Genomic DNA, 24295 nt, shown 5'->3' on the forward strand with positions numbered 1-24295 from the left:
GAGAACTCACTTAAGAACTTCTGGTCTGATAGGATATTTTTACTTTTCCAAATTAAGCTTTGAAAAATGTAGTAACGAATCACAGAAATGAGTCTTGGTCCTAGAAGTCTTACCAGTGCAATCTGTCAAATGCATGGGGACATCAAAAGAGTTATAGGAATTTATAACATTTTGTGAGAGGGAGTATGTGTGTGTGTGTGTGTGTGTGTGTGTGTGTGTGTGTGTGTGTGGTGTGTGTTGAAAAAAGGAGGTATATGTAAGTAATTTTCCTCTAAGTTTTCCAAGTTGTGACAAAACATTGTAAATTTATATCCAAACTGACTGCAGCTCTGCCTTTTCACTGCAGTGGTCTTGCATCTCAGAAGGCAACAGTGGTCACATGTATATAAGCACATATGTTACATTGAATGCTGCCTTTGGATGCCATAGACAAACTGACTTATCAAGAGAGTCTATCATTATTCCACAGTTTTTGAAATTAAAAATATCTCTTCATTTATGTTATTTGTCCTATAAACTTGTTACACTAGTTCCCTAACTTACTATTGATTAGAGAGGCTATAGAACTCTTGAATTATGTATGAGTGCGATTGTATTCTGTGATATGTTTTGAAAATTGTCCTCTCTCTTCCCATTTCACTGGACCTCATCTGCCCTTTCAGTTCTCATTTATTAATTCTGGAAGCTATGGATTGGATAATGATAGACTTTGTAATGAAAGCACAGCCACTATTTTTGTAGCCGTTGAAGATGAGAATTAGCTAGAAAGTATGGAGTTTCAATGACAGGCGATGCTGCTACCTATTTGGGGGAATGGTTCAAAATGGGACAAGTAGACGTACTTAATGCTTAGAAAAAAGTGACATGACATTCTTAGAATTAAAATATCTATACAGTGGTAGGTGATAAAAAAAAAACTGCTTTCACTTCAGCCTTACTGAGACAACACTGGTATGAGAAACTTTGAAATATGACTAAGAGTTCTGTGAACATGGAGATAAGGAGAAAAGACTTCAGAAAATCAGATTGGGCTCAATAAATATGGAGGCAGAATACTATTTTTGTGTACTCTTACTGTGTTCAGTCTCAGTCTTTCTCAAAAATCACATCACACTTCAATTAATTTTGGTAGGGTTTTTTGTTTGTTTGCTTGCTTTTTATTTTTGCTTTGTGCAAAACAAAGATTTAAAATGGTTTTGGAGTATAGAGAACATGCTCTTAAGTTTATCTTACATTCTTGGTCCCTGGGAGCATTTACAAACCTACCAGTTGAATTATTCAGAAAAGTGTAGTTACAAATAAACTTATCCAAGAATATACTGAATTCTATTTTTTGCTAAATTCAAACTGTATACTTTTTATATAGGAATGGAATAAGTAATTAAAAATAAAATATCAAGCTAAACCACAACAGAAACCATTGGGGGAGAAAAACCTACTCATGACTGCACAGGGTTTTAAACCTCTCTCTCTCTCTCTCTCTCTCTCTCTCTCTATATATATATATATATATATATACACACACACACACACACACATATATATATACATATACATATATATATATATATATACATACATATATACATACATACATACATACATACATATACATACTTAGTTCTGGCTATTCATATTTGAAGAACAGAGCATTAACACTTTGACAATTACTTTTGACCATAAAGACACATGCTTCTTTTGGCTGATATTATGTAAAATTAATTGGAGGGGTTAATTGGACTCATTATAGTTCCAGGGTCTGGGGAAGGCTGGATTTCCTTCTTGTCAAAAAACAAAACAAAACAAAAATTTTCCAGATATTTAAAAATTCTATCTCATTGTCTCCTTTTCAAGTCTGATTATTTTCTTTTGAGAAAATAACTTTATCACCTTGGTTCTACAGTGGAGGAAACAGATACTCCTTGAGAATGCTTAGTATCTTTGTTTCATTCAAGTGTATAAACTTGAATGCTAGTAGACTATGGTTTTTTAAAGATATAATTAATATACAGCATACAACACTATATAAGTTTATATATAACAAATGAATTTGGTTTACATATATTGTGAAATGATTACCATAGTAGGTTTAGTTAACACTTAACATCTAATATAGATATAAAAAAAGAAATGTTTAAAAAAGTTTTTTTCTTCTGGTAAGAACTCTTGGGATGGACTTTTTTTTTTTTTAATTTTTTTTTCAACGTTTTTTATTTATTTTTTTTTGGGACAGAGAGAAACAGAGCATGAACGGGGGAGGGGCAGAGAGAGAGGGAGACACAGCATCGGAAACAGGCTCCAGGCTCCGAGCCATCAGCCCAGAGCCTGATGCGGGGCTCGAACTCACAGACCGCAAGATCGTGACCTGGCTGATGTCAGACGCTTAACCGACTGCGCCACCCAGGCGCCCCGGGATGGACTTTTTAATAACGTTCACATATACCATCCAACAGTGTTAACTGTAGTCACCACGTTGTACATGACATCCTTAGAACTTATTTACCTTATAACTGCAAGTCTGTACCTTTTTTTTTTTTTAAGTTTATTTATTTTGAGAGAGAGAGTGCCAGCAGAGGAGGGACAGAGAGAGAGGAAGTGAATCCCAGGCAGGCTCTGCACTGTCAGCACAGAGCCTAACACAGGGCTCGATCCCATGAACTGGAAGATCATGACCTGAACTGAAATCAAGAGTTGGACACTTAACTGACTGAGCCACTCAGGCGTCCTGCAAGTTTGTACCCTTTGAACATCTCCCTCCAATTCCCCCTTCTCCTATCCCAGTAGTGCCTATGGTAACCAGAAATCTGATCTCTTTTTCTATGAGTTGTTTGTCTGGTTGGTAGATTCCACATATAAGTAAAAGCATACAGTATTTGTCTTCCTCTGTGTGACTTACTTCACGTAGCATAATGCCCTCAATTTCAACCCACATTGTTGAGACTGCAGTTTAATCCTCAAGCAATTGATGTGAATCTTTGAACCAGTTTCTTAAAATCTTTTTCTTCCATGTCATCAACTCTTAACTGGAAGTGGTACCACACCTATCTGATTCACACAAATCTTAATACTAAAATACTCAATGGTATTCACAATGTTGTGCTGTTTCTAGCTTCTACAAGTCTGTTGGGGATACCAGAACAGTTATTCAATTGCTTTAATGTGGCTGGACTGAATTCTTCCATATAAGCAAATATTCTACATAACCACCTATAGTTTCTCTATACTCTAAAACTTAACGTAAGCCATTTTTAATGAAAATCTTTATAAGTATACATCCTTAATTTTTTACAAAAAATAGTAAATATTTTACTTCTTTAGATCTAGAGTCATTTTAGGAATGACATGGTCATATTTTGTAACCCAATGATATCCTCACAAACTTTTTTAAAAGTGTAAACCTATTTTCACTTATACTAAACGATCCCAATGCTAGAGTTTTTTTTTGTTTTTAAATATTTGTTAATCATCTATTGCCAAGTCATAGAAATTTAACAGGGCTAAGATTAATAGTACTTCTTCTCCCAATTAACATTTTATGCTTTGAAACTAAGAGCAGTTTTTATAGAGCAAAGTACAAAGATGATTTGAATAATTTAGTTTTGTAATCTTAAGAAATGCTAGTGATTAAAGAGCTGAGTAATTGATGTCATTCAACAGGTGACTTCTGGGTAAGTGAGCTTTACAACAATTCTTGAAAGCATTACTGAGGAGAAAGTTGGTAATTTCCAACTCTTAATTTGAGTAAAATATTCCAGGGTAAACGAGGCAACTCTAAAATCTTCTATGGGCTTGATTTTAAAAGCCAAAATAATGGAAAATATTCTCCTGAATGTTAATACATGAAACTAGTGAAATAAAAATGAAATCACTAAGAAGCAAGCTGTTAATTGCATAGGAAATGCCAAACATCTTAGTTGATAGACACCTTTTTCTATAAACTACCAAAAGCATGAAAATGATCCTAATTTGTATATTTGCCGAAGATAATAACTATTCCTAAGAGTTATTTTTGTTAATGGCAGTGTGGAAAAAGACAATGAAACCATGGGGCACCCAGTTTTGTGAAATCGGTATAATAATTAATTACAACCTTGGCCCAGTAATTAAGTAGTCAGTCACCTTGCCAGAGTAAGTTCAAAGACACTTAGGTGGTTCATTTAAGTTTATTATTTCAAAATATTGAATTAGGCACTGTGGGCTGGAAAGGAACATAGATTAGTGAATTAAACAGATACCTCAGCCAAATAAAGTTCCAGCCCTGGCACAGCTTCTGACTTTGCTGGATGACTTGAGCAAGTCACTTAACCTCCCTGTCCTTCAAGTCTCTGGCAGCCAAGTGCCCGATACCTCTGAGATATGTAAAAAGAAGAAGTTAAATTAAATAGAACTATACCTCTTGGCAAAAAGTAAATGAGCAGAATTGCTAATGAGCTAATAGACCCCAAAAAGCTAAAATTTTAATTGTGCAACTTTTGATCATTAAGTAGTCTTTAGGCACAGTTCACTAAAAGATTTCAGTGTATGATACTGTGCTAACATTTTAGTAAAGATCAACTTGCATCTATAAATTCAGTTCATTTCCTAGTCTGAGTTTCACAGTAGACAAGATAGACCCCTGAGTAAGGTTAATTGTCAAGTGGTTTCATCTCAGCAAACTTCTTAATCCAAAATCTATAACTACTGGAAAGTTCAAGCTTGAATAACTAGGATATTTCTCTGAACTCAGTTCTCTTGAAAAGAAATTACAAGTTTAAACATTGGCTAGATATGCCCAGTTTATCTTACTAGATCTATACAAATTACTCTGGCATCTAAAATACCATGGCGTCACACAGAGTGGTCATTCTGCTGATTCTGAGCTATGCAAGATCCGTAAGTGCCCTTTCTTTTTTTTTAAGGGATTTTGTGGGTTTTTAAGTTTATTTATTTATGAGAGAGAGAGAGATAGAGACAGAGAGAGAGACAGAGAGACAGCATGAGGGAGCAGGGTGGGGCAAAGAGGGAAAGAGAGAATCCCAAGCAGGCTCCATGCTGTCAGCACAGATCCTGATGCAGAGCTTGAACCCATGAACCGTAAGATCGTGACCTGAGCCTAAACCAAGAGTTGGACACTTAACTGACTGAGCCACCCAGGTGCCCCCATAAGTGCCTTTTCAGTTAGCACAGTTACTTTCAAACTGCTGCCAGACGTGATCATCACCAGCATACTTGGCATTTATCTAATGTTTCAAAATGTACATAATATTTTATACACCTCATCTATGTATTCATATGTGCATGCATGTATAGGAATTTATTCAGTGCCAGGTGTTGAAGGTAGAAAACTGTCAAGTCCTGCCTGAGCAGATTTATGAACATCCTGTGATAATGCTTTAGGAAGACTGCAGTATAACCAAAAAGTTGTGAATAGCACTTAAGAAAGGCTAAAGGAAAGAGATAACTTTGGAGCAGAATATTGAAGGTTTCCAGACAGAAGAGGGGGAGTTTTCAGACAGAAGAAATGGTAAGAAGAAAGGCAAAACATTATCAAAAATCCAGGATTAGTTGAGGAAAAGTGAGACACTTGGTGTAGTTATAGAATAGGTTATATGGGACTCCTGGGGGAAAAGAAGTGTGAAGAGTCAAAGCTAGAAAAATAAAGTAGGAAGATCTTTCAAGAACAAAGAATATTGGGCTTGGCTTCTAGACAGTGGGGGAAAGGCATGGTTAGCCCTATTCTATAGAGATGATTTTACAACAGTGAGGGGTGGAGAGTGGGAGTGAGTGGGATGTGACCTTGGAGCAGGAGTGGTTAGGAACTTCTATGAGCCTGAATCAGAGAAGTGACCATTAGCCTAAAGAGGAATAAATGGATCTGAGAAAGATGTAGCTGAGTGAAGAAGAACTGGTGATCAGCTATATGAAGAACTGAAAGAAAAGGAAGTGTCAAGGCTTTTGGTTTGGGCAACTGAGCAGATTATGTCATCACTATCCAAGGTGAGTGATAGAAAACAAGCAGCAGGTTTCTCAGGGAAGATACTTGAGGTCCATCTTGGCACCCTACTAGGTCTGAAATGCCAGGGTAACTGGAGATGTTACAAATCAGATAGAAATATGAACTTGGAGCCCAGAAAGGTTTAAGGTTAGTGGTAGAGATTTGGCAGTCTTCATTATATGGTCAAAGCCAGAGGAATAAATGAGATTGCCAAGGGCAAGCAAACAGACGAAGAGGCTAAGGATATACCATAGGAGACATCATGTAGATAATAATGGAAAATTAAATGACTTGTGGAGGACAATATGAGGACAAAGGAGAGAACAGAGTCTAGAAGTAACCCAAGGTTTTGAGCTGGGAGACCAGTAAAATTGTGGTTGCATTAGCAAAAATAAGGAAGCCAAAAAGAGAAAGAAATTTGATGGTTAGTTTTAGACAAGTTGAAGAGTATTTTCTTTCACTGTCAGTAAACAATAAGGTATGCTTCTTAAAATCTGAATTGCTTTATTAGTTGTATATTTTTTAAAGGCTCTCTGACCATCATTTAAAAATGAAGTATTTATATGTTGGAAAGGCCACTGGATTGGGAATCAGAAAGCACTTGAGTCTGTTCTAGACCCATTGTTCATTCAAATATTTATTAAGCATGTACTATGCTAGATGTTGGGTTGCAGTGGTAAGTTATCTGCCCCAGTGGAGCTTACAAATAGAGAAAATGTAATCAAATCCACACAAATAAATATGTAAATTCTAGTATACTAAGTGCTTTTAAACAGCAGTTGTAGGAGAAGATAAGTGTGAATTTATGACATGGAGACCTCTCCTAAAATGAGGGTCAGACAAGGCTTTTTCAAAGAAATAATAGTTGAGATCTGATAAAAGAAGTGGAAGCAAAGATGGGGGACAGTTCTCCAAGAGAGGATAATATATACGGGCTAACACTAGAAGGCAGTTTGGCCATTTTCCATTTCTGAGAATAGGCTGTATGGGTGGAGTGGACAGGATAAAGTAAAAGGGCCTTTGAATGAGTCTGGTGAGATGAGCAGAGTCGAGATTATGCCAGATTTCATAGTGTCTCTTCAGATAACTTATTATGAAATGATGGGTGCTTACACCAGAGTGGTGGTGAAGAAGGTAAGAACTAATATGTAATACATTTTATTTTTTTAATTTTTAAAAAAATGTTTAATGTTTATTTGAGAGAGAGAGAGAGAGAGACAGACAGAACATCAGTGAGGGAGGGACAGAGAGAAAGGGAGATAGAGAATTTGAAACAGGCTCCAGGCTCTGAGCTATCAGCGCAGAGCCCCACGCAGGGCTTGAACTCACGAACCACGAGTTCATGACCTGAGCTGAAGTCGGACGTTTAACCAACTGAGCCATCCAGGCGCCCCAATATGTAATATATTTTAAAAGGCAAAATCAACAGAACTTGAAAGATTGGATGGGGTGTGTAGGATAAGGGATTCAAAGATGATTCTCAGGTTTCTGGCTTATGCAACTGGATGATGATGTTGCCATTCTCCAAGAGGGAGATCCCTGGAAAAGCAAGTAGATTTGTGCAGGTAGAAGTTCATTAGATCAGTTTAGCGTATGTTGGGTTCAAGATGCATTTGAGATATCCAAATGAAGATTCCAAAATAGGCACTGACACACAGAGGTAGGGGAAAAGATTAGAAAAAAGGAAGTAACAATGTGCCAGTCACTGGGACATAAATAGCAATATAAAACACTGGTGTGGAAGGGTTCAGAAGGATACAGTGTATGTTGAGAAGGGCCTCAAATTGAACCTTTGAAAGGAATTAAAACATCTAAAGTCCAGGTAGAGAAAGAGAACATAGTAAATAAGAGATCATATGATCACACAATTATTAAGAAAAGCAGGAAAGCAGTAAAAGTATTTCAAGATGGAGGGAAGGAGTAATCAGCAAACTCTGTGTCCCTTGATCAGTGCCTATATTCTCTGTACTTACCTGTAAAACCGGTAGGTAATGTTTGTGTGCATATCCCAGAGCGTTGTTGATCATCGTTCAGATCTGATAATGTTTGAGAAATGTTGAAATCTATCCATTGTTTTATTATGTACTTATTCTCAGTTCCCAGGGTTTCTTGTTTTGTTGGTTTTTAACACTGGGACCATTCACATCCTTATCTAACTCTAACAGTCCTCTTTAGAAAAATAAGGGAGCCAAAAAGAATATGAATTTGAACATGAAAATGTTTCTAGGTCTTTTGCATGGTTGCATGGGAAGCAATTACACTCAGAATCTGAAACATCTCTCCCACTTACTTTTCTCTCCTGCCTTTCCCCTAGGAACCTGGAAATCCCCACAAACTACTTTGGGACTTATGGGTATAGGCTTCAGTACCTTTATTCTGTAAATGAAACTACTGAGTAATCAGTTCCCAGTGATTAAAGTGCTAGCTAAAGATGGAAAAACTTCTGGTATGCAGGGAATGCCATATTGGTACAGTTTTCCTTCATCTGAATTGTTAAATAGTGACACATCACAAGCTGTCCCCAGTTTGAATTCTGGAGTGGTCATTACTTGATATTTAGGAAGAGGGAAGGCCAGACGATAGGGGTCCCTTTCTACAGAAGATAGGCAGGCAGCCAGGCACCTAGCACAGTGACTGTCCCTTAACCTCACTTCTGAGAAGTAGATTGTCCTTTATCCTCACTGTTCGCTAGCAAGCACCAAAACCTCACTCTTCCTGTAGGTCACTGTGGCAATAGTCCCAACCACAGTAGACTACTATATACAAATGATTCATTTCCAGACTTCTGCTTTCCTTTAAAGAGTCAGCTGTCATGTGCTACCTGTGACTCACTCAGGCTCCTTTGCCCCAGGGAAGTAAGCACTCTAAAGATTCCTGAGTTCCGGGGCCAAGCCAGGATTGTCATGTTGTTTTCCTGATGATGCAGCACAGAAGCATTCTCACTAATTCCCACTTGCTGTGCTGCCAGCTAAAGGACCATTGTTTCTGAGCCTAAGAACTAAGAGACAAGGCAATTTGTGTTGCTTTGATTGTGCAGGACAAAAATTAAGCCAGTTGTAGCTTGTAAACTATTAAAGAGATAATAAGTATTTCCACAGTGACTCACAGTATGAGAGATGGCCATACCTAAAGCCGATATTCTAATTCCATATTTTGTTTATCAGGGAAGGTAGAGATGTTCAGAAAATTCAGAACGTGACCTTGAACTTTCCACGCTCTGTAAACTGAGCCTTAGCCTAATGAAGCTCTACAAAGGGTACTGATTTCACATTCGTTTTTCTTCCATCTCATTTTTAAAAATTGACATTTTCTAAACTGTAGTTTTTTACTTAGCAAACTAGGAAATATATTAGCTTTAAACAAGGATTTAATTTTGAGGAGGTTTTGATAGTCACATTTTCTTAATCTCCTTTTCTGAGCACCAGTGTCCTTTATATTCCAGAATCGGGTCAGCTGTCATGCACTTTTGCCAAATGTTCATACTGTTGAGGCCAGAAACAGATGAATCACTTATTGCCTAACTAAATTAAGCTAAAATGTGCCACTGGTGGCATCCCTATTACAGAATTATTCCCTGCTACTACTTGTGTCAGTATGTTTTGGTGTTGGATATATTCTAGATATTCATAAATCAACTGAACAAGGGCAAAAAATGTTTTAAATGTGTGTAGGAGCTAAGAAACTTTTTTTTTATTATATAAATGAAAGTTAATAATGTAACTAAAATGAAATCTAACCTATATAGTGATTTTTTATATTATCAACCTTGGCATTATTAGCAGTCATATTTTATAGGGTAGTCTCATATAGTATAAATGAGGTTAGGTTTACAGAATATTTATTTTAAATAAGGAACATCATAACTTGGAAAATGTAAGCATTTAACTTTGTGGTTAAAACATGTTTAATAATGATCAGTTTCATTAAAAATACATATTGGTTGCCTTTAATCAATAACAAAATGGGGTGCCTGGGTGGCTTGGTCGATCAAGTGTCCAACTCTTGATCTCAGCTCAGGTCATGATCTCACAGTTGGTGAGTCCTCAGCCAGGCTCTGCGATGACAGTGCAGAGGCTGCTTAGGATTCTGTCTCCCCTTTTCTCTGCCCCATCTCTGCTTGCACTCTCATTCATTCTCTCAAGATAAATAAACAAACTTTGGGAAAAAAAATTATCTAAAACCAGACTTCCGCTTTTTCTGTTATGAATAGCAGCTTCACTAAGATAGAATGAATATAACTCTTCATGACTCTCCTAGTTAATTTCCAGTGATTTAAGGAAGTATCACAATGTTATTAAAGCAAAACTCATAGAAATTTAAATTTTAAAAATTTCATGCATTAATTTCATTAGTAACAATTCTGAAATCAAAAGATTATCATTAATGGCAGTTGATCAAATTCACACATTTATTGAGCACCTATTTTAAAGACATTGGAATAAAACTTAGAGGATGCAAAAAAAAGCCTCCCCCCCCACCCCAAGGGAACTTTTAATTTAACTAGAAATTCCATCACACAGTGAACAAAGTTTAATAACAATTTAAAACTAGTAATGATTTAACTAAAAAAGGTGTTGTGGTATTATAGCATATGCTTCATTACCAAATGAATGATACACTGTAGGCATTCAGAAAAGGCAAGGAACATTTGCAAATGGAATCAGAAAGGAATTTACTGAATAAGTGGGATTTGAGCCAAGCCAACTATTAATAATTTTACCAATTGTGGGCTGGAAATAGAAACAAAGCATGTTTGGTGTTGGAATTGACAGCTCTTCAGGGAGGTTCCATCGAACTATCTGCCTATGTCCACATATTGATTCATATGTTGGTTTTCCAATTCATAGAGTTCACTGAAGGCCATTTGTCTAAATATGATGTCATTTACAGTGTCGGCATCCCCTTTTGCAGAGTTGGTTGAGCTGAACGGTAAAAAGTATCTGAAGTGTCTCAATGTAAAAGATCCTCTGTATTCTGAAGATAGACATACATCTGTTAAATGTTCAAAGAAAAAAAAAATTACAAACCCAATTATGTTGATGAAGGTAATGAGAACTTATTTAAAAAATATAGCCTGGAATTTCTAGGTGCTAAAGGTCCTGTTAAAATGCAGATTCTGAATCTGTAGGTCTGGAGTAGACCTGAGAATCTGTGTGTCTTACAGCCTCCCAAAAGAAGTCGATGATGCTGATCTTTGCACTATAAACAGCAAGATTGTAGAGAGAATAACACCATGTTTGGGGGACGGATGGGTCTTAAGTGTTAAAACTCTAAGAAAAATAGCAATATTGTTAGAGTTTTATGAGAACAAAGGACAAAAGCCACATAAAATAATCTATCTTTGCCTTTAGCACGAAAGCAAGAAATTATCAAAGTCACTGAACAACTGATTGAAGCTATCAACAATGGGGACTTTGAAGCTTACACGTGAGTAGAGGCACATTTATTTTGCTTTCATGCATGTGAACAAAATATTTTATATATGAGTGCATTCTTCAGTGTACCGGAATTCATGTATATTTAACCCCAGGTTTGAGGTCAATGATGGCTTTATTTCATAAATAAATAGGATTTACAGAGGAAACACAAAGCTTCTGATAGGATTGGTACTCTCCCGGTCAATGCACAGACTTGTAATCACCCACTCCTCCATATGGGGAAGGCATTCCAGGCAGAGCATCCATGAGAGCAAAAACACACAAGTGACAGGAAAGCACATAGAAGTACATTTTGGTTTAAGAGATGTTTTGCCTCGCAGCTCTGTCAAGATCCTGGGACAGAGAGAGATCAGAAGGTGACATGAGTCAGCCTTCTACCTCTTGGGCCAGCACGCCTCAACCTTTCTTTGTCTCTTTTATGAGTTTGTCTCTTAGGTAACAGTTTATTTGAAGAAAGTCCCAATGCTTAAAGTTTATGAACTACTGGACCATAGGGTATATAAAGGAAATCAAGTAAAAATAAAACAAATAAGTAGGCTTATTTCACAAAGTATGTAGGTCAACAAGCTAGCCATTTGGACAAAGATAAAAATCAGTCCAAGCCTTCCTCTTCATACGAGTGAGCTCCTCTTGAATGAAAAAGTTCAATGCAAAAAGAGTTGAATTTGATCTCTGATTGGAAAGACCTAAATTTAGAAGCAGAGAAAGTAATGACAAATGAGAAGATAAAATGATTAGGCTACCCAAATAGATAAAACTTGTATACTTAAAAAAAAAAAGAAAGAAAAAAAGAAAGCCCAAATGTGCAAATGTGAATGCAAGAGCATTTTCTGCCAGTCAGATCAGCAGGAGTAAAAATTGCTGACAAGCAGTGGAGTGCAGATACTGTAGGACTATGATGACTTTCCTCCAACAGTATAAATGGAGGCAAAAATTTAGGTTGGTGGTGGTGGCAGTGGTTAGAAAGGACGTTTAGTTCTTATATACCAGAAAGCATTTATTTCAAATTTATTTATTTCTAAAGTTTCAAATTGTTTTAATCCTCTGATTTTACTGATAAAAATTTAACATGGGTATGGGAGCACCTGAGTGGCTCAGTTGGTTGAGCGTTCAACTCTTGATTTTGGCCCAGGTCATGATGTCAGGGTTTGTTAGATCGAGACTCTAGTTGGGCTCTGCCCTGACAGCACAGAGCCTGCTTGGAATTCTCTCATGACCCCTGTTCATGCACACTCTCTCAAAATAAATAAATAAACTTTAAAAAATTTAACACGGGTATGGATTTTTAATCTAAAGCATGGACAAAAAATATAAACAAAAATATTATTGAAGCGATGTTCATAATAGTGAAAAATTGGAAACATATGTCCAACATTAAGGAAACCATTAAGTAATATGTGGTGCATTTGGTACAGTGGATGTTTATGTAGTTTCTAGAAATCTGGCAAATGCTTATGATGTAATTATAATGTACATAATTATTCCAACTACATGAGAAAAAGCATTAAAAATAGAATGAGATATGACAAATTGGTTTTGAAAAGGAAAAAAGGACATTGCCTCTGGGAGATGAAATTATGTGTGAATTTTTTTCTTGCCTTTTTTCCCAAATTTTATATAAGATATTGCTTTTATCATCTGTTATAAAATATGAAAAGTAAATGAGTTTAAGAACTAAATTAAATGCAGGATTGCTTCTTGTAAATTAAATGTGTAAATGCATATACATGCAAACACATGCATATGCATGTGTATATATTTGTGTGTATCAGCTATTTTCACATGATTTAATAAAGTACACTTGAAATAGTAAGATATGAAGTTTAAAATAAAACTCTCGTCGGAGACCAGAGTTCCCTTTTAAACAGTTGTGGAGAACTCTGTGCCATAGAAGCTGCTCTTCTATCGTTTTGCTGAGAACTCTATTAAGGAAAACATGAGAACATGTTCTCCAAATATGAGAATACTATTTTCAAGTATGTATTTTTTGTAATAGCATTCTCCTGTAGAATAGTAAAAAAGTGTATTTTGTTGGTGGTCGTAGCCAGGCAAAATTGGAACGTTTCCTATATTCTAAGACAGGTTAATGTAAGGTATTTTAAATAATGCAGTCCTGTGGAATCACATCTGTTTACCTACAGAGGCCTGTAATCTGGCCTGATGTTTCAACTCAGGCCCAGGGATAATTCAACAGGACCTTACATGGGAGCTTTTTGGATGAATACACTGGTAAAGCCCTGTCAACTGGTCCTTAGGACACCTGTTCAGAGCGTGTGTGTTCACACATATATATATCAAGTGGCAGCTTTGTGAATCCTTTATTAATCCAAAGCCTATGACAGGTGATAAATGCATATATACAGAGGAGAGAGAAAGAACAGATTAACAGGTTTTCAGATGTATTGACTCTTTTTGGTGGTTGGTAAAGAGATCCATCATAGTACGGTGATTCTCAGATGATTTCAGCACCAATATAAGGTAGTAAAAATTTTTGATTCACCAATGTTGACAACCAGAAGTCATATTTGCAGAGGAAGTAATAGCCCCTGGCAGAATAAATTCCTGTTACCATAGCAACATGGCTATTCCCATTTTGCCCCTTAGAGATTATATATATTTGACTTTGAACTTGAAAGTACCTGCCCACCAGCAAGTCTGAGACAAAATGTAAAAGCCCTCCTCACTACCTCCCCTCTGCCACTCCTGCCTTTAAGGCTTTTTTTTTTTTTAAACCACAGAAATATTCACTGATTTTTTTAATGTTTATTTGTTTTTGAGAGAGAGAAAGATGGAGTGTGAGAGGGAGGGGGCAGAGAGAGAGGGAGACACAGAATCCAAAGCAGGCTGCAGGGTCTGAGCTGTCAGCACCGTCACAGGGCTCAAACTCACAAACTGGAAGATCATGACCTGAGCTGTAGTCGGATGCTTAACCAACTGAGCCAACCAGGCGCCCCAACTATTTTCTACTTTAAAAGCATTCTTTAAAAAATCGGTTCCATGCACTGTGAACAATACTGTGAAGAACCATAGTGAGTTGGCCTTTTGAATACATGTTGGCCAATTTGTATTTCTGTTGAACAGTTAAAATGTTTTTCCCCCAAAATAAATAGTCCCAAATCCTTTTATCGCTTTGTAAACTTGCACTATTTCCTCAAATCCAGATTTTATGTCACCTTCTCTGAGAAGCCTGCCTTGATCACCGCAGGCCCAAGGAACTGTTTCCCCCTTTATGGGACTTACATACATACCCACTGACCCAGTGCTCACCAGATCAAGCGACTAGTTGTTCCCTAAACATACTCTCTATTCTGTCAGTACTAAGCTATTGTATTTGCTGCCCTCCTCCTGCCTACCATCTTCCCCACACCTGGAAAACTTCTACACATTCCTAAAAGCCCAGCTCACTTTTTCTCCTAAATCTTTCCTGTCCCATATGTAAGTAATCTGGTTTTCAGGCACTTTGTATTTATTTCTATTCCAGTCTTAATTGTTATAATTGTTTCAAAGAATATCTGCCACATAGGTGTTTAACAATTCTTCATGGAATAAATTTCTCCAAAGAAAGCCATTGGCTTTCTCTGAATATTTAAAAATGTCCTATCTCTTTGTTGAATTACATTTCTAGTATTAAAAAGAAAACTAATCTGTATGTTTGAATCTCTCAATTTTATTTTAAAAGTTAAAGAAACTTTAATTTATTGTTATTTTTGAGAGAGAGCGCAAACAGGGGAGGGGCAGAGAGAGAGGGAGACACAGAAACCAAAGCAGGCTCCAGGCTCTGAGCTGTCAGCACAGAGCCCGATGTGGGGCTCGATCTCACAAACCGTGAGATGCCGACCTAAGCCGAAGTTGGGACTCTTAACCGAGTGAGCCAGCCAGGCACCCCAAGTGAAATAAACTTTAAAAACAGCTTTTCCAGAAAGTACAGGATGTGATATATGCTTTCAAATCAATGAATGTAGAAGGTGTCAAAAGTTGTTCCAAAATTATTTCGTTTCAGAGCCAATGTTGATTTTGTAGGACTTGGAGAGTGTATTGGACTCGACAACTTAAGAGTAAATCACTTCTCGGCCTTTTGGCTAAGATCAAGTGTAAAAAAATAAAAGTAAGATGGGGCGCCTAGGTGGCTCAGTGGGTTAAGCATATGACTTTGGCTCAGGTCACAATTTCACGGTTTGTGAGTTCGGGCTCTGTGCTGACAGCTTGGAGCCTGCAGCCTGCTTGGGATTCTGTGTCTCCCTCTCTCCCTGCCCCTCCCCTGCTTGTGCTCAGGCGCGCTCTCACGCTCAAAAATAAACAAACATTTAAAAAATTAAAAATAAGAGGAAAAACTGGAGAAAGCCTAGAGAATTCATCTTGGAAATATAAAAAAGCAGAAATTTTAAAAAGGAGACTCCTAAAGAAGTCTAGTTATCATCTGCTGGAACTTGCTGTGTTATCTTGTGCCTATCAGAGTTCCCTGCAAAATGCTTTTATAGCATCTGCTCCTCAACTCACCTTGCCAAGGCCTGTGAAAGAAATTTTATATTTTTATGTTTTTTTTTTTTTTAAATTTTTTTTTCAACGTTTATTTATTTTTGGGACAGAGAGAGACAGAGCATGAACGGGGGAGGGGCAGAGAGAGAGGGAGACACAGAGTCGGAAACAGGCTCCAGGCTCTGAGCCATCAGCCCAGAGCCCGACCCGGGGCTCGAACTCACGGACCGCGAGATCGTGACCTGGCTGAAGTCGGACGCTTAACCGACTGCGCCACCCAGGCGCCCCTATTTTTATGTTTTTTAAAGACTCTTTCCTTCCAGTGAAAAATAAGAGTTGATAAATAAGATTGGATATGTGTGAAACAAAGTATATTATATAAACAAAACATATTAACCCATGTATTGGTTATTTTCATTATGTTTTTTTTTCCCCTACAGAAAAATCTGTGACCCGGGCCTTACTGCTTTTGAACCTGAAGCTTTGGGTAATTTAGTGGAAGGGATGGACTTTCACCGATTCTACTTTGAAAATGGTACATTTATTCTAAATTTAATAACATGCCTTTTCCAATTTCTCTTTGAATTTCTCTTAAATTTGTAGCTTTTCTCTATTCTATAATGAGAATTTTCACCTTAGTCCAGTATTTTACATCATAACGCTTTTCGTATTTGAAACTGAAAAAAAAAAAATGACAAGCTTAAAAGTTTTGGTGTTTTGGAAACTCTTTGATTTTGTATAAAAGGTAATGCTGATGGAACGTACCCCAGCTAAGTCCCAGCAAATGTATATATAAGCTGCAAAATGAATTACCAAAAAAATAAGTTTTCATAAAACATTGTTTATGTACAAAAAAGTAAAAGACACCATAGTATATCAGAATATTTGACATAAAGGGGTGCTTTCAAGCATAGTGCTCATTTTCAAAGTGAAATGTACCTGAAGATGAGTGATCGGGTAAATAAATATTTCAGTTTTCACTATAAGAATTTGGTCTTAGAGGAAATAGCCACATTTCAGAGATAGTAGCAAAAGAAACTCCTGAGATCCTTGAGATCATCAAAAAAAGTGTAAAGCAGAAATTCCTTTTATCTTTCTTTTCCTTGCACCTGAAGGCTAGGAATTGTCTTTTGTTTGCATGATACATAGAGTGAATTCATCAAATTAAAGAGGAAGTGTAGCAAGGACTAGAATAATCAAATTCACTTCCAATAATTATAAGCATTGACGGGAATGTCTGCTGTGGCATGGGTTTTTAATTTAAAGTATGTTTAATGATTTTTTTTTTACATAGTCACTAGGCATTTGCAAGGAAAGAATTATGTGGTAAATTGGCCTTAACAAAGCTTCAGTAAATTTCCTGATTCTCTCATAATGTTTCTTCCAGTTGGTTCTCAATCGACACCATCTCATCACTAATAAAAGAATAATTAACCCCTTAAATGTTTAACTTACTTCAACAGAAACTATATGTCATTACTTACCATAAATACATATTCTTCATAATGGGATATTCTTTTTTATGTGACTGTAGCATTTAGTAATTTACTCAGATCTTTTCTGAAAATGGGAGAGAGGTTTGCATAACAGGTAAAACAGTTTAACCTGTTTTAGTGATCTAAAGGAATAACATCAGGGGCACCTGGGTGGCTCAGTTGGTTAAGAGTCCTACTTCAGCTCAGGTCATGATCTCAGGGTTCATGAGTTCAAGCCCCTGCATTGTGCTCTCTGTTGTCAGCACAGAGCCCAGTTCAGATCCTCTGTCTCCCTTTCTCTCTTCTTCTCCCTCACTTGCTCTCTCGCTTTCTCTCAAAAATAAATAAAAAGCATTTTAGGGGCATCTGGGTGGCTCAGTCAGTTAAGCATGATACTTGATATATTTCCTTGTCCCATGTATTTCATCAGCTAACAAAACGAACAAGACCACAGGGTATCCTCTCAACTGCTCCATGCATCTGGGCCAGGCCCTCTACCTCTCTATTTGTATCATGGCTTTTGTTTTTGTTTTATTTTTTTACATTTATTTATTTTTGAGAAACAGCGAGACAAAGCGTGAGCTGGGGAGGGGCAGAGAGAGAAGGAGACACAGAATTCGAAGCAGGCTCTAGGCTCTGAGCAAGCGGTCAGCACAGAGCCTGATGCGGGGCTCAAACCCACAAACTGTGAGATCATGACCTGAGCCGAACTCAGAGGCTAAACCGACTGAGCTGCCCAGGTGCCCCAGTATAGCTTTTGTTTTTAACCACTTCCCATTATAAATAAATACACCTCTTCACCTTCAGCTTTGTGTGTCCCTGAGTTTCCAGAGTGACAACTTCTCTATGAAGGTAAACAAAGAAAATAATGACTATCTACTTTTGCTCTTTTTTCCTTTCTCTTTTCCTTTTACTTTGCACAGTGCCAGGGACTCAAAGCAAACAATTCGTAGTTGAATGAATGAATGGCATTGCATTCATTGGCCCCAGACGAAGTTACTGGTTTTGGTTTTCTGTATGTAGTAACTAAGTTTTGTTTTCATTTTATTCTCTTTCAGCTTTGTCCAAAAGCAATAAACCAATCCACACTATTATCCTGAACCCCCATGTACACCTGGTAGGTGATGATGCTGCCTGCATAGCATACATTAGGCTCACACAGTACATGGATGGCAGCGGGATGCCAAAGACAATGCAGTCAGAAGAAACCCGGGTGTGGCACCGCCGGGATGGAAAGTGGCAGAATGTTCATTTTCATCGCTCTGGGTCGCCAACAGTACCCATCAAGTAAATATTTCCAGTCTGTCAGCTTCTTTGTTAATATACCCATGGCCAGTGTTTTTTACTTATTCCATTGTTAATGACATGACATAGTGTTGTTTAACACTGGAAGTCAGTTACATCGGTGGGAATGTGTAAGGAGAAATAGATTAGAACTGTCTAGAAAGATCAACTAGACCAACTGTTTGGGGGTTGAAACACGTATAATAGAAACTGGAGGAATACCCCAGCAAGCTGGTTTCTTTTTCTTAAATCACGTAATATGGCAAACTATTTGTGACTTCATTATCACAATTGGCAGAGGAGGGTGATGTGGGAGGAAAAAATAAGGAGGCATTTCTAAAATGACCATTATCATATCAGAACCTTTATACATGATCTACTGGGCTCAGTTAACAGGTATTAGAAGAAATTTATAAACACAGCATTCAAAATACAAGGAACAGGTATTTCAGTGTCTTCCTCACTATGCTACTCTACCTCAGATGTTATGTTTGCTCTTCCAATCAATAATTAGACAAATATTTCTTGCACATCTCCTAGGTGATTAACTTATGCCAGATAAAATACAAGGTAAAAGATAATTGTCTTCCAGGAACTTATATTCTAGTTTAGAAATCAACTTATGATTGATACCAAAGAAAAATTACAAGGTTTGCAATCAACTTCAGAGTAGAATGGAATGAATGACTAATGTAACAAACTGTTCACAGTTTAGAAGTATATCTTGCACAGAATATATCATTTAAGACCTTGTCCAAATTCCAAGTGGAATTTGGAGACATAGAGCAAATGGAAGATAGTCCAGGAATATCATAAGAAAAGGACAATGTCAGGGTGTTAGCTTTGTATGGTAGAGGATTATGGATAAGGAAGGCTGGCTCCAACTGGAGTAAAGGGGAATATTAATGAGAAATAAGGTTGTGTCAGTGAAGGGATGAGATGAAAACAAGAAGGAGAGTTTAGACTCAGAAGTTTGACCTAATGTTGGTCTCACTCCAAATTGTCTCACCAGGATCACCTGTTAATATTCAGAAGGGAGTAGGATGGGGAGTCAAGTTTATACAAACAGCCATTCAACTCCAGAGAATCTATCAAAATTTCTCAGTTTAATAATGTACCACAGTGGTTTTCAAAGACCTTCTCTATAGCCTTAATGATTACTTATCACTGTTGGATTTATAAAAAGTAGACGAAGGAAAAATAGATAGCTATGTAATGAAGAGAATGACAAGAGGAATATAATAATGACGATACCCATGCTTGTGTGTTTTTTACCCCAAAGAGGTACAGCACTAATTGACAGTTAATATGGAAGGGATTACAATCATACAGTACTAGAGGGTAAGGTTTTTCTACAATTCCCTCAAGTGTTTATGGGATAGAGCCTATTTAAGAAAACTTCATTTTACGCCAAGTGGCTTAAATGGGGCTTCTCTTAATAGGCCATCCTGTATTCCAAATGGGAAAGAAAACTTCTCAGGAAGCACCTCTTTGTGGCAAAACATCTAAGGCCTGAAAACCATTCACATATGGGTCTTGTAAGTAACATCCTGCTCCGGGATACTTTGTGAATGGAGCTAATGACTAAAAAGCTGCATGGCTGTTTTTCTTCCCTTTAAGAATATTTTCTTTTGCATTATATTCAATGGAAAATATTAAAGGTCTTTGGAAATTTATAGCACTTTTGCATGAGCTCTTGAGTCTAATGTTTGGCCTCATTTTGTAGCATAACCCTTGTTTTAAAGGTAATAAGCTCTGAGAAGAGCCTTAGCATATGGATGTTGGCATTTTAGAATATCCTGGAGTTCTCACCTTAAAAGTCCATTATGTCTGGGTCAATTCTCACAACTCTCAATTATCCAGACCTAATTTATAACAAGCTGTAGGATTTTTTGGTGTCCATTTTTCTAGAGGTGGTAATTCCTGTTAAGCACTTGACTAAGGTTAATTTATAAATTAATTTGCTGTGCCTGACTGAGTATAATAGTATTTGACCATGAGCACAGGCCACAAGAGGAAGTCAAGCTGAAATTTAAAACTCACATAGTAGGTAATTCCAGAGGATAATTGAAAGTTGACTGTAATTAAATTCATGCCTGTGTTGTTTTTTAAGATTTATTTCTTAACTTGGATTAGGATCCAGATATATGTGGTAATGTTGTGAATATTTTCTCCACTCAAAGCACTGAACCTTATCAGAGCTTTTAACAAATAGTGCTACCAGCAGTTGGATTAAAAAAAAAAAAAAAAAAAACAACCTCCAATTAAATCATTATGTTTCATCTACTTTTGAGGCTATATTCCTTGTTAAATTGACTTCTAGGTTTAACTTTCCAAGGAGCCTAAGAATGATGACAAAAGCTAAGGATGAACTTAAACTTCATTTTAACAAAACATGAATGCTTACAATGCATATTTATATTCAATAATGTGATTGAAGCCTGGGTTCCTGTTTCTGTTTTCAGCTTAGCTCTGTGTGGACAAAGTTGACAGAAAATTAATGCTGTTGTTATCTATTTTAATTTTGTTTCTGCTTAACATCGTGTATTTCATCTTTTGCAAGCAAAGATCTCATACATTGTATTTTCAATTAAGTTAGCTAAGGTATAAAATTGTACCCTAGTCACATCTTTGGCAAAACAATTTGGCAATATTTTGTAAAACAGTGTAACTTATTTCTCCCTCCCCCCTCCCCCACTTTCTTTCAGCTAAATGTCAACAGTGCCACTTCTGCATTCTCTTGTTCTCAAGGCACCTGGATGGGAACCCTGGGCCGTCCTCTCCTCCTCTTCATGCATGTTTCTGAGTGCATGAAGTTGTGAAGGTCCTACATGTAATGCATATGTGATACATCATCTTGTCATATATTCCTTCCCACACATTGTTTACACTTCAACTAGGGGGATGTTCCATGCAAACTTAAATTACTGTTGGCAAACAATAGAGGGAGGTCAAAAAAAATTCCACAATGTTCCAAATACAACCTATTCGTCAAGTTTCTGTTTATGCCAAGATTTAACAGACTTCAAAATTATTGTTCTCTGAATGACAGTTTGTAAGAGAAACGTAAATTTTTAAAACTCTTTGCTGTTAATCAGTTTTGGCTTGTTTGTTTAACAAAAAGCAAAAAAAAAAGAAAAAAAAAACAAACAGAAAAAAAAAACACTTTCAGTTTCCTAGTGTGATCCTGGGATCCTGGTTGAAAGCTTTGTTGCTCTTTAACAATTAAAGTAGGTTGATATGTGAGCAAAATCACTCAAGAATGTGGAAGCGAGATAAAGTCATGCTGTTTTTGCTCAAATCGTAAACTGGAAAAATTCACATAATTTACGTGTGATCACTTTAGGATATACTCACAGTTGTGAATTTGTTGTATTTCCTGTTCCTTTCTCACCTGTGTGCTCTGTTTTCTCCATTTGATCTCACTTTTTGCTGTTTGCTTCCTTTTTCTCCATCCTCTTCTGTCTTTTCTCACACACTACTAGACAGAAAGGAAAGTGAAATTTGCATAATGGCGGTAACTAAACTAGCACTCCTATCATCTTTAGGACTCTGAAAACGTTGTCAAGATTTTAAACGTTCTTAATTCTGCTTAGAATCCCTGTGTCCAAACTACAGCCTATGTTGGTGGTATTAGAATTATTTAAACTTAGGTAAAAGCAGGGAGTTCCTAGTTTACCTGAGAGGTGTCTTACTAATTAGGGGACTTGCAAGGACAACACCAAGTTGTAGTGGATCAGGGTTTTGTGCAAAGGCACTTAGTTCTGCCTTGTGCACTGGGCCCCTCCTGCTTCACCACTGGCTAGTTTTCTAAAGTCAGAGAGGTCTGCAAGTGATTTCCATTCTCCTAAGTGTTTAGAACTTGATCTTTGTGGCGTGTGCTTTCTTAGCTTCTCTCTTGTGTCAGTGACATTATCTTCCTGTGAGGAGTTAGGATTTTCCAGTTTAAAAAGAAAAGGGAAATGCCTGGATTTTCTTTGTGCTTCTCATTTCTCCTTTGTTTTCTCAACTCCTGTGAGGCAGTTTCTCTTCCCTGAAATGCTTTCTAGTGCATGGTATCTTCATCAGCATTATTTTAACAATAGTAATTCACAATCTTCAGAAGCCTATTTTTAAAGCAGAAGCAAAAAACTAAACAAAAAACAACCCTCCCTCTTTCTCTCATTTCACCTTTCTGTGTTGATTACTAATCACTTTAGATATTGTTGCTAGTGGATGTATGGTAGATGGATTGAAACTTTTCTGATAATTACACGATTTAAAAATATATATTTAAAATAAATATATACAGTAAATGTATTGAGCCATGTTAACCTGCCAATGAGATCTGTGAAAAGTAATGGCCTCGTTTTTCCCTTTTTGATTTCTTCTACCTTTTTGTGAAGCGGCTATACGTGGCATACATGTATTTTAAAAATAATAGGTATAGTGTTTTTTTTTTTTTACACTTCTAACTTAGCATGTGGTGTTGAAGTATTACCATAGATCAAGTTTGTCTTCCGCACTAAGATGTGAGGAAATTGTGATTTGTTCTCTCCACCACAACTGAATTACACATTTATTATCTTCTATCATTTTGAAACACTGCAGTTTACCATGGGACACTGTATATATTTCTTGCCATAATGGTAAATGACTGATTGATATATTTAAGAGTTAATAAATTTGTGATTTCTGCTGACAATGTTTCCATCTTTATTTCTTAAGAAGAGGTACTGTATTGATGCATCCACGATGCTGGCCAGTGCCAGCGGCCGTGTGTCCTACCGTGGTCTCATTAATTCATAACAATTTACCTTTGATGCAAAGATGAAATTATTGAACTGTGCTTCCTTTTAACAATGCACTTGGTAATAATGGCAAGTTAATTTAGTATATACGTCCAAAGTAAGTCTCTCCTAGGAAAATTTTTCTGAGAACAAAGTAGTTAAAAACAAGAATCCTGAAATTGCTAAGTGTGTCTTCTGTTCCATCCTTCACTTGGCTGCTAGGATGTTCCTTTTTTAAGCCAACTCTAACTGTATACCATTTCAATGTCGCTTCCAGTCTACAGTAAGCACCTCATCTCCTGCTTACATGTATGCGAGTATACCACCTTTCAATTGACCGCAAACATCACACATCTATTTATGCTGTATTTCACCTAGAACATTCTTCCCCTATTCCTTCAACCTAATTCTTACTCATTCCTAAACATTCAGTTTAGAGTATCACCCACCTGATTGAACTTTCCTCGACCACACTAAGCTTGCTCGTTCTCTCAATACCAGCTGTAGTTTGGGTCTGCCTCCCACCAGCCACATGGTTTCGAAGATACATCTTTGTGTCTTCACTGTGGAGCATAATATCTCTATAGGCAAGAGCTGTATATTCATTTTTTTATCTCTAAACTCAAAGAGGGCCAACAAGGGAGAAGCCATTAATAGTTTTGAACTGTGGCCAAATTGTAAATGGGAACCTCAAGACAGTCAACCAGACAATCTTGGGTATAATGCTTACCTCTGTCACTATTGTCTTTGATACTCTGAGCATGCTAACTCTTCCCTCTGAGCTTATATTTGTAAAATGAGGACAATCATGCCAATCTAATAGGGGTATTAGGAGGACTAGAGATGATGAGTACGAAGTACCAGAGTAATAATTAAATG

General features: G+C 36.9%; 1 protein-coding gene across 23 annotated transcripts in view; it reads left to right on the top strand.

Annotated features, from left to right (window-relative positions):
• Positions 1–23331, top strand: part of CAMK2D (calcium/calmodulin dependent protein kinase II delta) — a 315359-nt gene extending 292028 nt beyond the window's left edge. For 20 of the 23 annotated variants that reach the window (XM_032592913.1, XM_030313188.1, XM_032592914.1 and 17 more), the window contains 5 exons: positions 11326–11401; positions 16329–16423; positions 18422–18650; positions 20090–20185; positions 21356–23331. In XM_032592913.1, coding sequence (XP_032448804.1) covers positions 11326–11401; positions 16329–16423; positions 18422–18650; positions 20090–20156 — 467 coding nt within the window. In that variant the 3' untranslated portion in view covers positions 20157–20185; positions 21356–23331. Of the gene's footprint in view, positions 1–11325; positions 11402–16328; positions 16424–18421; positions 18655–20089; positions 20186–21355 lie in introns of those variants that run through there. The other 3 variants (XM_032592915.1, XM_032592916.1, XM_030313205.1) reach the window with 2 other exon arrangements.
• The last annotated feature ends 964 nt before the right edge of the window (positions 23332–24295 follow it).

Source organism: Lynx canadensis, chromosome B1, assembly GCF_007474595.2.
Source record: "Lynx canadensis isolate LIC74 chromosome B1, mLynCan4.pri.v2, whole genome shotgun sequence".
Classification (NCBI taxonomy): domain Eukaryota; kingdom Metazoa; phylum Chordata; class Mammalia; order Carnivora; family Felidae; genus Lynx; species Lynx canadensis.